This window comes from Pteropus alecto, unplaced genomic scaffold, assembly GCF_000325575.1.
Source record: "Pteropus alecto unplaced genomic scaffold, ASM32557v1 scaffold101, whole genome shotgun sequence".
In the NCBI taxonomy this organism is placed as follows: domain Eukaryota; kingdom Metazoa; phylum Chordata; class Mammalia; order Chiroptera; family Pteropodidae; genus Pteropus; species Pteropus alecto.
Window position 1 is genome coordinate 362,994 of NW_006432945.1, and position 20,176 is coordinate 383,169.

Genomic DNA, 20,176 nt, shown 5'->3' on the forward strand with positions numbered 1-20,176 from the left:
CTCAATTCCACTCAGCCTTGACCTCTTATACTCTGAGTGAATTGGGAATCATTGCATTTCTCTCTCTCGCTTTGTAAAATGACGGCAACAACATGCACCTCTCAGAGTCCTCACCGATTAAAAGTGAGATAATGGATGAGAATGTGCAAGGGCTGACACAAGACAAAGTGATGTCATTTTCATGGTTGCTACTAAAGGCTGGCTCTGGGGAGGTCAGAGGGAGGACCTGAAACTGCAGGGGGTGGAGCTTAGGGGAGAAGCCCCTTCCCCAAGCCACGCTCTGGGTCAAACTCCTAGAACTCCTTGAAGAGCTGTTCCCGGTGGAACCATGGTGACTTGACCCTACTTTACCTGACAAATCACGCAGATGATCCGGCTGCTCCCCTCCCTTTCTCCTTTGGAGGGTAGGCACCCCTCCTTCTACTCTTCCGCCCAAGCTTTGTGCCCACCTAATGCCCACCAACTCCACAGCGGCCTCCGCTGCCAAACGAACACCCCAGATTGAAACATATGTCACTCCCGGAGCCCCGTTCGCTTGTCCGCTGCTACATGCCTATTTTCTAATTTCCAGCTGACATTTTCTTTAGTGAAATAAATGAATTTGCTCCGGCGGAGGCCCGGCTCGGATTAAGCTGCTGTCAGAGCCCCATGAGCCAAACAAATTGTTGCCCACAGTCCACTGTGCGGGATGCATTCCAATGGGGTCTGGCAGAGGAGGGGCCAGGGAGGGAGAGGAGGAGCCTGGGCTGGCTGGAAGCTGATTCAGTCGCGCCAGCGGGCAGGTGACGGCTGAACGAGGGGCAGCGTTACACTGGGAGCCCCGATGCCGATGCCAGAGGAGCCAGGGGACAGAGAATGGAACAGAATACACCCCTCTGAGAGTAGGGGAGGCTTCCGGGGGCAGGGTCCGTGGGAGAAGAGAGATGGGAAATGAATCCTGGAGAAGGGAAGGGCGACGGTGTTTCCTGGAAGCCCCCAGGGAAAAGGGTGGGCCGGAGCCGACCAGACTCACTGCTCAGCGATGATGTAATCCCCTGGCAGTGGTGTGCAGGGCACCCCGGCCACCTGCACGTGGTGGGCGATCTCAGAGAAGTCCAGACCCAGGTTCACGCCGTGGATGGTCACTCGAGTCCCTCCCTCAGGTGGTCCAGACACTGTCAGAATCTGTGGGAGGGAAATGGGATTAGTTTGGTGGCAGCACCCTCCCCTCCCCCGAGGAAGGGTGAGGGACTCTGCTGGACACCTGGAATCTGGGCGAACAGTGTTTTCTCCACTTTTTAGCTTCTCTCGGATCCCGACACCACCTTATTTTATACTACTTTCTTGGTTCTTTAGGTCAGTAACTCATTCATTCAATCATTCATTTTTTAAAAAGAAATCAGAAAGTCCTGGACTCGTCAGAAAATCGTTGAGATGCGTCTCTAATTCACTAGTCGCCTGATTGTGATCGAGTCACATAATCTTCCTGAACCTCAGTTTTTCTTAGTTGTGAAGGGGAGATAGTCATCTCTACCAGCCTCGTCCCTTGGGCTCTGTTCTACCCAAGAGAGGGTGTTGGGAGCATTCTGTAAACCAGAGAGGGCTTTGCGATTGTGAGGTGCTGTCATTGTTACTCTGTGTGTGGAGGTGCTGATGAATACACAGGAAATTTGTCCTCAAGGAACTTTGGTCAAGAGGAATAGATAAAGGAAGCCATAAATAATGCTGTTACTGGGTACACAGTAATAAGGTGGATTCAGAAGGAAACCCGTGGGAGCCCAGAGGAGCCCCCAGTTAGGTACTGCTGCAGGGGGATGATCAAAGTGGATGTGACACTGTTCTGGAAAAATATCCCATGATGCATGCTAGGAGCAAAATGAAACTACAATTTTCCAAAATTTGCTGGCTTCCTGTTAGAATTAAGGGTGACTTAATTCAGTCATCAGATGATGACTGTCTCATTTTGCTCCGACCCAACAGGAAAAGGAACCACGGGATCGGACTCTCCCAAGGTAAAAACTTCTGTCTGGGAATAAGTCAGGCTCTCGGAAAAATGCAGCTCTCTGGCAGCCCACAGATCCCAGTAAGTTCACACTTTGTGATCTATAGTTATCCAAAGTAGAAGGAAATTAGACAAGAACTCAGCCCTCGGCAGGAACAAAGAATGTCAGAACTAGAAGGAGACTTGGAATGTCTTATTCTAAGATGCTTGTGCAACCTATACACACAGTTGTAAGGAAGTGCAGGGCTCTTTCCACTACACCATTAGAAAGGCGAGACAGGGAAGGCAGGAGGGAGAGAGGGCAGAGGGGTTGGTCAAGGCCCAGAGTTCACCAGACTCTCTCAGACGGAGCCCCTGGGCAGAGAGATGCAGCCCTGGGCCCTTCTGTCCTCGGAGCCCTCTGGGGAGTCTTCTCTTAGCCCTGCATGTGCTGGTAAAGTGCCCACTGGGCGGCGGAGGCAGTGTACCGCAGGGCACAGGTAACAGGTGAACATGCTGTTAAAGGCCCTGGAGACTCTTCCCCCCTCCCCGCTCCCCCAGCAGGACCCTGCTCTCTTCCTGTGATGTGGGCACTATGACTCTTGGCACCAACTTGGTCATAAATCCCCAGGTGACAGTAGGCAGAGGAGATGATGGTGGCGATGAGGACCAGGACGGGCCTTCCCCCCACACTGCCCAGAGATGATGGTGGCTCTCGGTAAGTTGGCTGCACAGCCAGAACTCAAACTCCCGACCACCCAACCTCTCCTGCAGGCCTTATGTGGTGCAGCCTCTTTCTTTCCTTGCCAGGCCAGGCCCTGAACACTCTCATCCGGGGATTCGTTCCACTCAAGTCACCTCGTCTATGGCTCTGACTCTCTTTTCTCGGAATAAATCATCCCACCTTATGAAAAAAAAATCAACAGGATTCGTGAAATAAATCAAGGGAGGGATAGTGGACGGGCTCAGAGGCATCTCTGCGCGTTGGTATAAGTGTAAGGGCAAGACAATTCGGAGATAAAGGGGCCGGCATGAGGAACCGGTAGCCCACAGCTTTTCTGTCCCTGAGGATTCTAAAAATAACCAGTCCTCAATCCTGGCTGTCTCACTCTCCCCTGGCCCAGTTTCCTCAGGTACCCGGGCCTCCTGGGCTCTGCAAGATGGACTCTTATTAATGAGGAACAGGGCAGGGGCTTCTTCCACGCCTCCGCAGGAGAGCAGCAGTAGGAAAGAATTTGCTTTGAGCAAACTTGAGCACCGGGTTGCCCTTTGATTGGTGGGAATAGGCTCAGCTGGCCCTTCCTCCCGTCTCCCCAGCCACCTGGATGGCAGGAACCCACCTACCAAAAGGAACTAACAAAACTGTGGTGATTGGTTCACTCTCCTTCCCCCACTTTTATTTTTAAAAATACATTCTTTTGCTCACTGCAGTTAATTACAACCTTTCAAAAAAACTGTGAGATGAATTTTTTTTTTTTCTGGAAAGCCTAAAAATATTTCTGTCTTGCAGGTAGCATGTGGGGATTGTATTGTGGATATGCAGGGGTGTTGGCAGGCTCCCCGAGGCAGCTTCCTCCTGCTGGTAAATCACTGTAGTGTCCCCTCCTATATTCAAGGGTCGGGGTAAGAGACATGATCATGGCCTCGGAAGCATAAGCCAGCTTACTGTGTAGAGAAGAAAGACTTTTTTTTTTTTTTTTTAATTACTAGCAAAAGTTATAATCTTGGCACGAAGAAACATGTCAAAGAGATAGGTAGTTTGAGGCTATGGAGACACCAGCTTGATCCCTTCTCACCCAGCTACCAGCTGCTGGAATCCAAACCTGGAGAATCAGAGTCCTCTTGGGTGATTGGAAAGCGCCTGGGAACACCGGGTCCACGTGGGTCTTCTTCCCCACATGGCACATGCTATATGCAATGCTGCCAGCACCTGGAGTAGGTGGCAAAGGAGTTTGGAGGTCATGACACTCAGCAGCTGTCATGCTCTGAGGCTTTCGAGGGACATAGCTTACATCTTCCTCGCTTAAAACAAAACTGATGTGTGAAAGTCTGGATTTCCAAAACATAGATGAGGTGGGAAGCATTTGATTTGCAAGAGGACTCCCAAAGCCTCCATTACTGATGACTTCCAAGTCTACGTTGTTGGCTCAGACCTCTCTCTCGAGCAGCATATCTATATATTCCGTTGCTACTGGACATGGCCACTTCCACATGTATGTCCCTTAGGCACCTCAAATTTCACCATGTCTAAAAACGAACTCTTAATTTTTCTTCTTTCCACTTCTAACCTGATTATCCTCTCAGATTCTTTTTTAAGGTTAACAGAGTCACTGTGCATCCACCAGGAGGAAACTTGCAAGCATCTTCAACTGTTTCCTTTCCCTCACCTGCCACGTATAATAAATATGGTCACCAAGCACTCTCAGTTCTTATTCCCAGGTGTCTTTTGAATCTGTGCTCTGTGTTCCAGAGCAGGTGAAAAGCAGGGCTCCGTCACCTCTCGCCCATACCAACCGCAAGGACCCCCATATTCTTCCATTAGATCTAACTTCCTCATACTGCCAGGGTCACCTTCATGAACACATACTTGATTGGGTTACTGACCGCCTGCTCTAAAAACCTCCATGACCACCGTCAAGGCAAAGTCCCTAATTCCTGGCCTGGCACTTGTCCTTCCTTCAGATTCTAATCTTTGTTACTTCTTTAGTCACATCTGCCATCCTGTACCATGCCCTCCGTGTTCTCCCCAGATACCAGCGGTTCCTATACACATTGCACTTTAAAATCTCTGTGACGTTGCACATGTCACTTGCTCTCCCCCAACCTACAAATCAGAGAGAGTCAAGGTGGAGAGCTGGGCTCAGAGTGCAAAGGAACCAAGGAACGTATCCTGTAGGACACATCCCCTGCCACCCAAGGGGCTTCTGTGTGAGAATGAGCATAAGGGCCTTGGTGTCAGCGTGGTGGCCTAGGGTGGTAAAAACCCAGGCATCCTGCTTTCCTCGTTTTTCCCCAGGACCAAGTGTTGGGGAGAGGCTACAGAGGTGGAGCTTGATGGAAAAAGATCTATTCTCCAGAGAGAGACTGAACAGGATCCCATCAGGACACCATCGCAGACCAGGTGGCTGCAGGGTCCCAAGCTACTCTGGAGACTGACCCCAAGGCTCTTCTTAAAAGCAGCATCAGATTGCAGGTCACCCAGTATCGCACCCACAGAATATGGTTCTCCCGAGAGCCAAGTATGGCCACTCCACATGGGTCTGTAAGAGGCAAGTTGGTGGAGTCATATCTACTGCATGCAGATCTGGAAGGAGCTGCGGGGCTACAGAAGAAGTGAGGGGAGAGGGCAGGGTGGAGTTATATAGATCCCCCCTTGATGAAGGGGAAAAGATATGGCCAGGGTGACAGCCAGATCTACATGTCTTAGCTTCCAGTTTCAGATGGCCCTTGGGCTGCTGGCTACTCCAGGGTAAGGAGACCATCTGATGCTCAGGCAGTGTCTGCAGCAGGAAGAGAGTAGCCTATGGAGTCAGATAGACTTGAATTCCAGCTCTGATACATATGGGCTATGTGACCTTCAATCTCAGTGAAGGTTATCAGAAGGTTATCTCAGTTATCAGAAAACAGATAACGATGCTTGTCTTATGGGGACGTCGTGAGGGTTAAGTGAGACAACATTCAGAAAGTCTCTAATGGGATGGCAGTTTAGAGAGCAAGCCTCGAAGCACCTGTGCCTTCTTAGATCACAAAAACATGGGATGGTGGCGTTGGTCAGGAGCTTAGAGATGGTGGGGATCTTCCTATTGATCTGGAAGGAGGACACGTGGACCAGGGAACTTATAACTTAATGCTGCGGTGACCTGGGGAGAGGGAGCTGCTCATGGGCTGACTGGAGAAAGCCTGCGGGTGTCTCGCAGCCTGAGAGCTGGCAGGGAGTGGCCGAGCTGCTGAGGGCAGGGCCTGGGTTTTGGTGGATTCTGGGCCTGCACAGAAGCATGTTCTCAGCCGGACATGACTCTTTCTCCCAGAATAAACTTGGGAGGACACTGGTCTTATCTAAAATGGTCTTCATCCTTTCCCTCTTCCCTTATGCCCCTTCTTTTTCCCTTGGCTGTTAGCCAACCTCGGGTAGGCACAGCACATCACAATGAACTCAATGAATTCTTTCCAGAAAGTAATTCTGAATGAGACACCCACACAAACAAATGGTTTAACCGTTTGGGGTGTGTGGGGTGGGGGGGGGTGGGTGTGTAGTGGGGATATGTAGAGAGAGATGGAGAAGAAAGCTGGGAAGACCTTTAGATGTTGACTAATTTCAGCCCCATGCTTTACGACACATATTATACTGTGGACCAGAAATCTGCCGAAAGTCTCCTCTGGCCTTCGGGGTGAGAGCCAGAAGTAGAGGAAGAGGGAGAGAAGGGCTCAGAAGAAGCCGACGCTGCCGAGTGGTGTGATGGGGGCAGCGAGGGTCTTCCCTGGGTTCTGTGCTGGTTCCTGCTGGGCCCCCTCCCCTGCGCTCCCATTTGGCTCTCCTGAATACCTGTGTGCTCCGGGGAGAGCTAAGAGTGCCCACAGCTCGAGGGCCTAAAGTCCATATGCATTGGACATGCCCGACAAGCGTGCTGACCGACAAATGCTACCCCATTTGAGAGGCTCTACTGCTGGACGCCCGCTCAGTGAGGCTTTCTCTGCCCCCACATGACAGATTTAGCGGCACCTCTCCCACACTCCCACGGCCCTTGTGAACACCCCAGGACAGCTGCGCCCACCGGGATGCTAAGTGCTTCTTGGCTCAATCAGACACTAACTATCCTAAGACAGAGACTCCCTTGCCTTTGCTTAGCGACCTAATACCTAGCATACTGCCTGGAACTGAGCAGCCGTCAGGAATATATCCCCAGTTCTCTGTTACTGGGAGACGCTGCCTTCCACCAGATTCTAGAACAAACTGTGTTCTTTAATGACGGCTGGAAGCACGAAGGTGCTCCCGCGTTGCTTGGGAGTGATGCAGTGTTTTATCGTCAGAATGCTCGAGAAGCTCTTCCTGAAATCTCCCTCACTTTCATTTAAGCCAGTTTCTGCTGTGATTCCTCATCGAATGGAGGACTGAACAGCTGCCTCCTCATCAAACATCTTTCACATACTGAAGACAGCAATTAAGTCACCCCTGGCCTGCGCTTCTACAATTCTGTTAGCCTTGTGTCGGAAAAATCTTGTTTCTAAACCCTTTGATCATTTCAGATGCTTTTCTTTGGGCTTCAGATTTCCACACATCCTCTGGAAGTGTAATGGCTCCAGGTGGGCTAGAGCAGAGGCCTGGCCAACGTGCAGTAAGGAGGGCCTGTGCAGGTGACTTCCTTTCCCTGGTCACCTACACATTAACCAGGCTGGCCCTTGCTAGTCCCTCCTCCCTAAAGAAATCTTTACTTGCATCTTCATGGGACATTAAGTTGTGCTATTAACTTGCCTTAGGAGTACGGGCTTTTTTACGTGGCTGTGGAATAAAATGTTTGTCTCTTTGCAGGATTCGGAAGGAAAATGTGGGAAACACATTAGGGCGGAGGGCTCAGTCCAGCAGCCCTAAACTCTGCCTTGTAAGCAGTCACTGACCAAGCCCAGATATAGAGGGGGCAAGTCCACATCCTGGCCACCTATTTCTTTAGGCCGGGATGAGCAGGCCTGAAGGATGTGAGGCAAGGCTGGCATGTGCTGACGGTAGGGAAGTAACTAAGGGACTCCTGTCTTCTGCTGGGTCCTCTCCAAGTCTGCTGGTTTGGAGAGCCACTTCCCCACCTACTCAGACTCCACCTGCCAGCAGCATAGCCCAAGTGAACCCTGCCCAGAGCCCAAGCACCCCAGCCAAATCTGTATTCCTGCCAGACGATGTCATGTTTGTTTTTCACCGTGGGTGCCATGACCTGGAAAACAGCCACCGTGATGCTTCATTCGCCCTGATTCTTACAGCCACTAATTGAACAGTTCGGAGGGAAATGTGCCACAAAGCCGCCCAAGGGCGAGAGCAGATGCAGCCGATTAATTACAGCCGGGGAGCTCCGAGGGGCTGCACCAGGGAGGGAGTGGGAGGTGCTGACGGCCCAGGGGCTCAGCAGCCTGGGGAGAGCGGGTGGGCCATGCCTGGGACTCCGGGAGCCCTGCAGGGGCAGAGCTGGGGCCTCCCACAGGGTTAGGGTTTAAGAAGTCAGAGAAGGACCCCTTGTTGGTGGTAGCCTCACAAAGCCTGGCCCCCATCCTGGAGGCCCTGTCTTCGCCTGCTTACATCTCCTGTCTGATAGACATGATGGGAGAGAATACAGAAATGGGGCATCGGCTTCGGAACTGAAGATTCCGATAATGATAGCTAACCATTTTTTCACGTATTAAGCATTTATCATGAGCCAGGAATTGTGCCAAGGTCTTTTTCTATTTTATCTCACTATGGGCTCAAAACAAGCTATGAAAAAGGTACTATCATTAGTCCCATTGTATGGATGCGGAATAGTGTTCCAGAGAGGTTAAGTAACTTCCTCAAGATTACGCCGTGAGTGGCAGAGCCCAGCCGGGCCTAGGTAACCTATGCTTTCAGCCTCTACACAGCACCGCCTAAGTGGACCATCCTTCACCCTGGGAGAGGCTCCCATGTCATCAAGCACGGGAACTCATGCCGAAGTCTGTTTGTGGGTTCCCTCTGCTAGGTCCCACAGCCCCTTTCCCTTGGCTAAGGCCGCACTTTCTGCTTTCCAAGAAGCTCTAGAGTTGGCTTTGCTGGTCACTGCTGTCTCTCAACTTCTCAGCTTCCCTCTTCTCTGCCCCATCCCCATGAATGTCCCTCCCCTCCTCCTTGGCCTTGTCCCTTTGTCATCTCTCTCTGTGCCTGTCCAATCTCCCCAAACGATGCTGGGAGTGGGAACTACTGGCTTTCTTCCCATCTCTGCAGCAGGCTACAGCCAGCACATTCCTGTCCTCCAGCCCTGTGGGGTGAGAGTTAAGTGAGCCTAGGAGAGATGCTGATGATGGCCTGCTGGTCAAATATGGGCTCTAGAGTCCGTTAGCTTAGGCTTAATGCCTAGTTTGAAAATTTATTAGCAGCGTGGCTACAAGAAAGCTATCACACTGCACAGAGCCTTGCCTCCTTCATCTGTAAAATGGGGCTGATGACAATAATGGCTTCTACCTCACAAAAGTTGTTGTAAGGTGAAAATGAGATAATATACCTGGGGTGCTAAGGGCAATGCTAGGTCCCAGGTAAGCATTCAGTGACTGTTACTTATATGAATAAGAAATCTGGGCACAAGCCAGGCTAGCTGAGGTCCAGAGGAAAAGTGGTTTTGTTTTTACAAGCAACCTATGCAAGTAGAGCCTCTGGGTATTACTCTTGGTGGGGACTCAAGGGGGGGCCGTCTGACTTGTGGAGGAGAGGTGGCTGATGGGGAGATCTCCCAGCAGTGTAGGCGGCCTTTCTGATGGGCCTTTGCAGTGCCTGCCATGGCCCCAGTAGGCTGTCAGCAGCCTAGAGTGGGTTTTTAAGAGGATACAGGAGAAACTGACCTCAGAGCCTCTCAGGGCAGCCAAGAAGGGGATCCCAGAGAAGTCGCTCCAGGATGGAGCACCTCCAAATGATGGTCTTCGTATTAAAGCTCTTCTGTCTGAGACTGGGATTGGGAGGGTTCTACCTCAGGACAAACCAAGAAGGCCAAGTCTCGGGTGAGTAGACAGCTAATCCTCTTCTGACTAATCTACTTACTCTTTCCTGTTGCTTAGCGTTGTCCTGATTAGGGAACAGGGATGCTAGCTTGTGCCTGTCAATGTTGATCCCATCCTGGATCCCAAAGACACCCAGATGCTGATCCAAGATGGCGAACTGACATTCTTTTCCTATTTGGTGCATGCGTGTGTGTGCGTGCACGCACGCGCATGAGTGTGTACACTCTTCACGGTAGGCTAGAGCCCAGCTGATGGCTCTGCAGGAATCTGTGACATTGGCGGTGCCAGCTCTTCTACCCAACGTGAATCCTTGCTGGCTCTATCTCAGCTGATAGTACATTTAAAACCTAATTGTTATCTCAGCAGAGTAACTCCATTATTCATCCTGACACCATCCCCCGTTAGCTGTTTGTTGCAGTGATGTTATATTAATGAGGCCTGCAAATAAATGAACAGAGATCAGAGTACTGACTTGTTTCTCAGGAAAGCTGGCTGACTTATTTATTTACTTGTTGGGAACTTTGCAGCGAGTCACTCTGGCCCTGGCCAGGTGGCTTTTGGCCTTTCCTGCAGAGATTTGGTGCAGCCTTACAGATAAATACTTGTAAATGTCCAGCTCCCCAGACAGTTTCACAAATGCAATTGCATCTGAGGGAATCCAGTGGGGGAGAAATCCACTTTAAATTATTTGGGTAAATAGAGAGCAGGAGGAAGCAAGAGTGATGGACCATCTCAAAAGACTGTTATCAACAACTGTTTAGGCTTGGTCGCGGAGGGCAGTGTATGGGCTTCCTTCCCAGTTCCAACTAATGAGGTGCTTAAAAGTTATTGAAGTTGAAAAATTTATAAAGTAAAAACTACAAGGTGGTCAATGGAGAGATGACTGCAGAACCAGTACCCATGGGGCCTGGCATGAGCGTGCCCTTACCGGGCAATGTGGCAGGTGACTTCAGAAACACACAGGAACATTCTTTGGTACCCAACCGGTGGTAAGCTCCTGGTCACTCTCTGAGGACCCCAGCACTGGGGGACTCATCCCTTCTAGTTCAGACCTGCTTTGCCATTATGTCCCCCTGACCTCCGTTCTAGGCTGCAGGCGTGAACCTCCTGGGCTCTATCCCTTTGGCTCTCCCTCCAGGCTGAGATGCTCGAGAAGTCAGAGCCACCAGCCTAGGGAGTTTCCGACTTTCACCTTAGCCACGATCCCACGGATAGACACAACCAGAAACCAACCACATCGAGTCTGGCAGTTTTAAGAAACACGCACCATTAAAGTGACACCTACCCTGGACCGCAAGAAGTGCTCGCCCTAAGCTTAAATGCACCCCAAATGCTCTTCCTTTTTCACCCACCCACTCATAGGAATATGTGTGGACCTCATTATGTCTAGGAAGACAGGCGAAGGTTATTTTAAGGCTCAATACGAAGGGGTAGCCAATGTTCCCTGTTTGTCTAGTATCTCCAAGAAGATTCTGATCTGGAGCCCAGGTGTTTTTGGTACACGTGGGGTGGGGTGAAGTGTATAGCTAGGGAATACCCTTCCATCCCTCTGACCAAGAGAGGTCACATGGCGTGGTGGGCGAGTCTGCATTCTGGAGTCAGAGGCCCTGGTTTTAAGTTTGCTTTGCCACCAGCCAGATGTGTGACTTTCAGCAAATTATTTACTTCCCTAAGCACTGTTTCCCCAGCTCTTACGTGAAGATAATTATAGCCATCTTGCACGATTCTTAGGAGTTGGTAGGCAAAGTACATAGGTTCTGGCACACAGTAGACTCTTGTCAAAGAAAAGCTATTATTACTAAGACTCCCAGAACTAGGATGTGGCTCATCTGTCCACGTCCGTGGCCTGGGGTTTGTGTCCTCGTTAGGTGTGGAGGCACAGGCCCCTGCTACACTCCTTTTTCTAAACAGGACACAACTGCAAAAGGATGTAGATTAGAAGGTTATATCCCAGGCCCTTCGGAGGAAGCAGAGTGGCCTGCGGGGCAAGCTGTTTCCAGCCTCTTTTAAGAGGCCGGTGTTCAGAGACAGGCTAGGTCCGGCAGGGAGAGGCAGCATTCCCCTGCCTCCGTCCAAGACTAATTTATCCTGTGATAACTTCTAAGCCTAGCACAGTGCATGGCATACAGTAGTCACTCACTAAGTGAATATTTAATGAGTGAATTAATTTCCTTAGAATTGCGGTTTATCTTCCTTTTTCTCAGAATGCTCTGTTATGAGTTGATTTTTATCACCCCTCCCCGCCAAATTCATTTGTTGAAGCCCAAACTCCCATGACCTCAGAATGCAGTCTTATTTGGAGATATGGTCTTTACAGTGGTAATCAAGTTAAAATGAATTAAAATTCATGTGGGCCTTAATCCAATATGACTGGGCTCCTTATTGGGAGAAAAAAAAAAAAAAAGGATGAAGACAGACATTCACACACCAAGAACACCATGTGGACATGAAAGCAGACATTGGGGTGATGCTCCTACAAGCCAAGGAACACCGACGAGTTCCACAAACCACCGGAAGCCAGGAGAGAGGCACAGAACAGATTCTCCTCACAGCCCTCAGAAGGAATCAATCCTGCCAACACCTTGATCTTGGATTTCTAGCTTCTAGAACTGTCAGAAAGTAAATTTCTGTTATTTAAGCCACCCAGTTTGTGGTGCTTTGTAACTGCAGCCCTAGGAAATTAACACACTTTGAGCGGAGACCCTGGTCACGTGAGCTCCAAAGCCCTTGACCCTTCCTAAATTTCTCTTCCCAAGAACACATGGAGCTTCCCTTTCTGCTGGATACTGCCCACTCTGGGAAAATGTTTCCTCTGGGCCTTCTTTTCTAGCTGGTGGCTCATAACGTCCTCCTCTCCGAGGTCCCAGCAGGTCCTGAGGCTCATGCTGGGAGAACAGAAAAGTGATGGGCTAGACATCTCACAGCCTTTCTAATCTTCTGCACGTCTCCCGTTCCTGGGGTTGAACAGGTGACACGTGCACAGACGCCTGGGATGACAGCTGGAGTGGGAGCAGCCTGGGATGCCTCCCACGGGGGACAGCGTCATTATCACAACATGGGCTGGCTGAGAAGCAGCAGACGGTGAGTCCTGAGGGGGTCCTAACCTGAAGTTTATGCAAACTGGGAAATTCGATAGGCCGTAAGGCTTGTCCTACATGAAGCTGCCATAAGAGATGGGTCTCTAGGGGTGGGCTTGGTCGTCATGGAGATAGGAGAGTAAGGAAGGGTTAAGGAAGAACAGCTGTTGAGTCCACTCTTTTTCCTACAGCAGAACTAGTTCAGGGGCACTGCATCGATTTCTCTGGCCCCCTATCCTCCGCCACCCCGCCTTAGGACAGTGTCCATTCCAGGCCCCGCGTCCAGCATTGAAAATTCTGCCGCCCCCAGCAGACTTCACAGAGCCGACAGAGCATCCTCCTCTTTTCGCCCCTCAAGAGGGATCTTTGTAGGAAATGGCTTGCGTTTGGACGTGGGCTCACACTGAGGGGGGAACACATAAGGGCCAGAGACAAGGGCGGGTGTGTAGAAAAGGGCGTGGATCTCATACAATTCCAATTATTAGGAAAAAGATCAATGCTAATGTCAAAGAACTAGCCAAGAAAGCTGAGGTAAAGAAAATAAGTTGATTCTCCTTAAAAGTTATTCTTAACAAATTGTACATTTTGGGCAAAAAAAAAAAGCCATCGAAGTGAGGCTGGACTCTTCTTGGTGCACTCATGATGCCAATTTTTCCCATTCCTAGCAGTCAACTTCGATCGCTTTGTTAAGGTGGTGTCTGTCAAGTTTTTTCACTGTGAAGTTACTACTTCTCTTGTAATTAATATGCACCTTGTGGGGAGATAGCTTGAGACTGTGCAAATATCCAATTTCTCATCATACTTCCATCCACCAGTTTTAGCATTCATTGGCCAACTCTTGCTTCAATTTTTGCTGTGAATTTTGCTAAATGGTGATTTTCTATTTCTATAAATCCTTTTACATTTGAGTTGGAATTCTAGTGTAAAAATGAGCTTTCTATCTCCTCCATGAATTATTTGTTCCTTTATTTGTTTATATTAATAAAAATCATAGATTCTTATTCTATTCTATTGCTTATAGTCCCTTAGTATCATTTACATTCTTGCTCAAATTGCCCTAGATTAGACCACTGGGGGCCAGATCAAGTTGGCCCCTGCACCCTTTTGACTGGTACCCTACATTTTTTTTAGTACTCATTGCCCAAAAAATATGTAACCTGAATTTGATCCTGAAGAAGCAGCAGATAAATCCAAATTGAGGGACATTCTGCATGATAACTGGCCTGCCCTCTTCAACAGTATCGAGGTCGTGAAAGACAAAGATTAAGGATTAGAGCACAAAGGAGACCTGACTGTGGAATGTCGCATGTGACCCTGGACTGGATCCTGGACCAGAAAAAAGACGTCAGCGGGACAATTGGCAAAATGAACAAGGCATGTATAGTAGATGGCATTATTGTATCAGTGTTAATTTCCTGATTTTGATAATTGTACTGTGGTTATGTAAGATGTTAATTTTAGAGAATCTGGGTGAACGGTATACAGAAGTTCTTTGTGCTATTTTTGTATCTTTTATTAAGTCTGAGATTATTTCAAAAATTAAAAGTTAAAAAAATTGAAAATGACTTTTACAGGGGAGGATGATAGGTTGGGGGCCGGAGATGCAAAATGAAAGAGAATATTTCTGATAATATGAATAAAATATTCCAGGCCTGGATCCTCCCTCCCACATGTCCTGTCCAGAATGATGTCCCCAGAGTAGCCTAGGACACAGCATAGATTTGTCTCTCCCCAAAGATGCTCTTTCATTTCTCCACAGTCTCTGCTTGAAAAACACCAACAGGAGACCCCAGCGCTTGGGGCCTCTGGCTCCTGCTGTTAAGTCACTGGGAAAATCAATTATGGCCTAATTACCTCAGGGGGTTAATTAGCATCGTGTAGCTTGGGCGCTCTGTGAACAGAGCAGTCTGTCTCCCTGGTCAATGAGCAGGGGCGGCAGAGGCAGAAGTTCCCAGGAAGAAGCCTGCCTTTGGGCTGAAAGGGGGCCCCTGCCAACTGGGGAGTAGACGAGGCTGAGGCAGTAGCCTGGGCCATGGAATTGGGAGGTGCTGATGGAAGCAAGTCCAGGCCTAATTTAAGTGCCCCAGTGCCACAAACACAGAGATGCAGAGACCGACAACTGCATCAACAAGAAGAATTACAGAACAGAGCAAGTTCTCAGGCCAACAGTTGCTGGAAATCACTGTAATCGGGGAGAAGGCACGGAGCCCTGAGCAGTTCAGGGAGCCGGCTGTCTGGGGCAGCGGCTGGGGCACCACCAACAGCCCCCGCAAGTACTCTTTCTCAGTGGAATGCACGCACGGGAGAGAGTCAGTAGGCACCGTCGCTGGCCTCCTCCAAAAGTGAAATGGGATTGAAGAAGCCCAGTCTTTGAGGGGCAGTGTCCACAACTCTCATGACGCCTTCCTACTGGGATGCACGAAGACTTAGACGCAGAAGTCACTCTCCTACAGCACAGTGCTTCCCCTGGGATACACTGCCATGTGGATGGATGGCATCTATCTGATCTCTACCAGCTAGAAATGCTGGGTATAAAGGAAGGGAAAGCAATACTTCTTGTTTTATGTTATTTTTGGAAAATCATAGAAAATGGTTTTATAATTAAATAAATCTGAGCTAAAATTCTGGCTCTGCCACTTAGCAGCTGTGTGAACTTGGGCAACTCACTCTATTCCTCTGAGCCTCATTTTCTCTGGGAAATGGAGGTGAGACTATTTACTCCCCATGGGAGTTGTGAGGATTACATGAGACAGTGCCGACGAAGCCCACTAAATAAGTACGTGCTCCCTCTTTAAATAACCCATCTATAGATCAACAACACTCATTTGGCCTCGAGGGTTTTCTTTTCACTGATCTGCAACCTGGATTGATATGAGGATGAGGATGCTGCAGTGACGCGGTGAGAGCCAGCGTTGCTTTCCTTGGCCAGCAGTGAAAATGAAATCAGGAAAGGGGCAGCGCGTCTGCTTAGGAAAGAGGTGGAAGAGGAGCAGCCCCTCCCTAGTACCTGCCCAGGCCTTTACTCCCAGTCACCAGAAGGAATGCGCAGTTAGTTTCAAAGTACAAGTGGCAGTAGGTGAATAGGGAGCAGTGAAGAGTGATGAGTACATAATGCCAGCAAAGTCGAATACAACCATTCCTCTCCCAGGCCATTCAAAGCCTCGGCAGCTGCATTTTCATTCACATCATCTATTCATCTTCTTTTGCAATTTGCTATTCAGGAAACATCATTTTTTTTTTTTTAAAGATAATTAATTACCTATTTCTTTCCATTAAAATGCACAAACAGATTGGGATAGAAAGTCAACCCTGGGAAATGGCACAGTGGCTAATGTGGTGCCTGCCTTAACTTTCTTCTTCTGTTTTCAACTTCGCAACTCTGAGCTAATCTCAGCTCCTGACATCACATTTCTGCTGAGAAAAGCAAAACCTGCTTTCTGAAATGTTCACCTACCATTCAGCCAATTTCTCGTCCCCCGCTCGCCCGGCCGGCCTGGCAGGGAGGCTGAGCTTGCTCAGCTTTCCCTGCTGTGCGCACGCACATTCGTCCACAGACAGGCATGAGGACACACTTCTATACACTTGTCACTTATGCCTGGACACGGGCCCTCGTGCCCCCATGAGAGGCTTTACACACCCCACATTAAACACACCCCATGCCAAGACTTCTTCCACAAAGGCTCGACTTGCACTTGTCTCCCCCTGTCCGAGGGTGGGTTCCTGGCTATGCCATCCCGCTGTGGAACTTGGGGAGCTCACCTCAGTGATCTGGGGGTTGGAGCACTTAACGTTGTGGCTGGACCAGTCGAGCCAGAGACTGGAGGGGACGGTGCAGTGCTGGCGGAGGGTGCATCTGTGCTCGCCGCTGCACCAGCCGCACTCAAACTTCCGGTCGGCCTTCAGGCAGAGGCCGCAGCTGTCTCGCTGGGCTGCACACTTGTAGAGATGGACTGCAAAGAGCGGAGGACAGTCAGAGATGGGGTTGGAGAGGACTCCTCACAATTTACCTTCTTCTCGCAGGGGTGATGGAAACCGTCCCTAACCACGCAATACGCCAATGACCGTCATTATCATCGCAAGAATAATCGATGAAGAATTAATAATAAATTGAGCCTCTTAGCAGTTGTCTAAAGGCACTACAGAAAATATTATTATTTAAAAGTTCTGGCTCTAGATTGAATCGAATCAGGGCTTTATTGTGGCTTTGCCACTTCCTAGAAATGTGACAAAGAATTTGGCCTCTTTGATTCTTGTTTACTTAATCTATAACATGAGGATAACCGTTGTTTTTTTTGTGAGGTTTGAACGAGATGTTTATTTAAGTTCTTAGCACAGTGCCTGCAACATATATGATGGTCTATACATGCTTATTACCTTTTCTTTGAATGCTAACTACATGCTCATGCTGCTGCCTCTCTTCCTCTCACATGTTGCCCTCGTCACAAGAGATCAGGACTAATTTCTCCATATCACATAGAAACGAAGCTCAAAGAGCGAAGTAATGATTCTTGGCGCTTACTAAGCTCCAGCTGGGATCGTGACATTCTGATTTGCTGAGCTGCTGGACCCAGGTCCTGCGAAGAGAGGGACGCCTTTCCTGGCACAGTGGGACCTGGTGGGTCTGGGAGAGGAGTCAGATGGGGCTTTAAGAAAGGCCAGGTGGCCGGAAGTCGAGGCAGAGCTGACAAGGAACAAGAGTCCACACAGTCCTGTTCATGGCCCCTGTGGATGGAGGAAGTTCCCAGAGAAAACAAAACAGCCACTGAACAGGTCACTTTTGGGGCCTGCGAATCCATCGCTTTTGCTCTCGCCCCTTCCTGACTTAGAAGTCCTCGACGGGCCAGTCAGCTGAACTGCATTTGTGAACCTGGGGCTTAGCTGTTGTCTGCTAGTGTTTTGAACTCAGAGTCTCAAGTAAAATTCTCCATAAGCAGAAGACTCAGCCATTTTTCAACTCCTCTGGTCAAGAAGACAGAAGCTTTCAGGGCCAGCGGCGTGCCTCCACTGGAGATCAGTACGTGCCTCAGGGGAGATGCACTCTTTATCCTTCCGTAGGTTCTCATCCTGTTCCTCCGCTCTGTCAAGCATCCCTCAGTCCCAGATGCAGAAACTAGATTTAGACATCCTCCTGCCTATGGCTTCTTATGGTAGAGGGCGGGAAACGTGAACCTCAAAACGGACAGGGACACGTTAAGTACTTGTTACTAAACACAAATGGTCCATATCTAAGATGTCATCTGAGCCTCGGATGACCCTGAGAGGAGAACATCCTTTCCTTCCTCCCACGGATGCGGAAGCCGGGATGACAACATAGAGAAGAGCTGTAATTAGTTTGAGTTCACATAACCGTACGTGAAAGGCACAGGATTTGAACCCTGGTTAGTTAGAGTCTAGAGCCCAAGTGCCTAACCACGATGCCTTCTCCACCCCAAACGGTGCGTGGTCTCCAGGAGCACTCGGGCTCTGGGCACGAGACGCACGTAGAGGTGGTGCCACCCGTGCACTCACGAGCTGCGTGTAAGTTGGGGAGTGCCACCAGGGAGGGTTCCGAGGTGACAGCTGGGATGTGGCCGTTTTTCTCTAAGCTCCAGGTGCAAAGGCAACCTCTGGGAACTAAGCCCAGACCCTCGGCAGGGGAAATGTCTATCTCCTAGTGCTGAGAAAATTTGGCATCGGTAAAAGGAAAGGGAGGAAAAAAAAAATCTCCCCGGCTCGGTCTCCTACTCCCGGCCTAAGCGGCGTGGATCTTCACGGCGGCATATGGGATCTCGCGCTGCAGCCCCTGAGAGGCTGAAGCGCTTGCAGGCCCTACTGTGGCCTTGGGCTCCCTCCCTGTGCCCTCAGGGTGACTCTCAGGCTGAGGGAGAGGCTTGCGGCAGCCACAGCTACCGGAACTGTGTGGAGACACGTGGCTCCTGGTGGGGGGATTGGGTTCTGGTGGGAGGAGGCTTCGCATCCCACAGTGGACTGAGCCACAGGGAGGACGGCGACGTGGTTAAGCGTGTGAGCTCTGAAATTAGATTGTCTTGGTTCAGGTCTTGGCACTTACTATCTGACTGTTGGTCTTTTTCTTCCTTTTTCTATTTTTCAGCTTTATTGAGGTACAATTGACAAATAAAATTGTAAATTGTATTTAAAGCAAACATCATGATGATTCGATATACGTATACATAATGACAGGATTCCTCCCATCTACTTAACACACACAATGTTATCAACTATAGTCACCATGTTTTACATTAGATCCTGAGACTTTATTCATCTTACAGCTGAAACTCCGTACCCTTTTACCAACCTTTGTATATTTCCCCCACCCTTAGCCCTAACAACTACTTTTCTACTCTGTTTCTATGACTTTGACTTTTTTTTAAGATTCCACATATAAGTGACATCATGAAGTTTGTGTCATAAAATATAACACATTTCGTGAATTCGTGTATCACCTTTGTGCAGGGGCCATGCTAATCTCTGCATCGTTTCAATTTTAGTATAGGTGGTGCCAAAGAAAGCACCCTCGGTCCATTTCTTAGCCTCTTTGGGGTTCAATTTCTTTACCTATAAAATGAGAATAATACTAGTACACACCTATCAGGGTTGTTGTGGTGATTAAAGAAGATAAGCTTGGATCAATAACTTAGTGACTGCCTCCCCACAGGGAGTACTCATCAGACTGGAGGTACTTCTGTCATTCTTGAGAGCAGGGTGGAATGCTGGCGTTTGCTGTATTGAGGGCAACGCCTACCTGGCACACAGGACGAGCCGCACATGTGTTTGCAGGATGACGAATAAGGGAGCGCCCCCCTGTGTCAGCTCAGCTTGGTCCTGAGCATCCTGGCCCAGCTGTGCGCTGGAGTCTGCAGGCTGGTCCTCCCACCCACCTCAGGACCGAGAGAGCAGCCTCGAAAACATTCTTTGTGCAAGGACGAGGCCAAGGACGGAGAACCAGAACCCGATCGGAAACAATGTCTCCATTTCCAGGGAAACTGGCAGGACATTCCTGCCTGCTGCTCTCCTACGTCAGGTTCAACAGACACTTCAAAGTCTCCGGGAGCCTAAGAAAACCACGATGAGCCACAGCCGCCAGCGGATGCTCTGGTTGTAATAAAACAGGGTTCAACAGGACTCCTTTGATGCTTCCAAATGTTGCTTTCGGATCCTCTGAAGAGTCCCGCTGACAGAGGAGTGTATTATTCAAGACACGGCAGCCAGCGCGCTCTGATCCCTCCAGCCCCAGACTTTCCAAGGTCACGAACAGATCAAAATGACTGGGAAGTAGCCACTTACCTTTCAGGTCCTGAGGGTTGTCAATGATGAAATTGCCATTCCACACCACGGCGAAGTCCACGGCCAGGTTGCTGATGTCCATTCCGTCATACTGGTACTAGGGGGAGAGGGCAGAGGCACGTGACTTGTGGGGCTCTCTATCACAGGAGGC

At 49.5% G+C, this 20,176-nt stretch overlaps 1 protein-coding gene and 1 non-coding gene across 2 annotated transcripts in view; both read right to left on the minus strand.

Annotated features, from left to right (window-relative positions):
- PLXNA2 (plexin A2) overlaps positions 1–20,176 on the minus strand; it is a 198,460-nt gene that overhangs the window by 32,221 nt on the left and 146,063 nt on the right. The window contains exons 11-13 of the mRNA XM_015586276.2: positions 20,026–20,122; positions 16,501–16,691; positions 1,013–1,164 (exon numbers count right to left, since the gene is read on the minus strand). Of these exons, the coding sequence (XP_015441762.2) occupies positions 1,013–1,164; positions 16,501–16,691; positions 20,026–20,122 (440 nt within the window). The remainder of the gene's footprint in view (positions 1–1,012; positions 1,165–16,500; positions 16,692–20,025; positions 20,123–20,176) is intronic.
- LOC112476531 lies at positions 19,150–19,253 on the minus strand. The gene has a single exon (XR_003045125.1). It is a non-coding gene; the product is annotated as a U6 spliceosomal RNA (small nuclear RNA).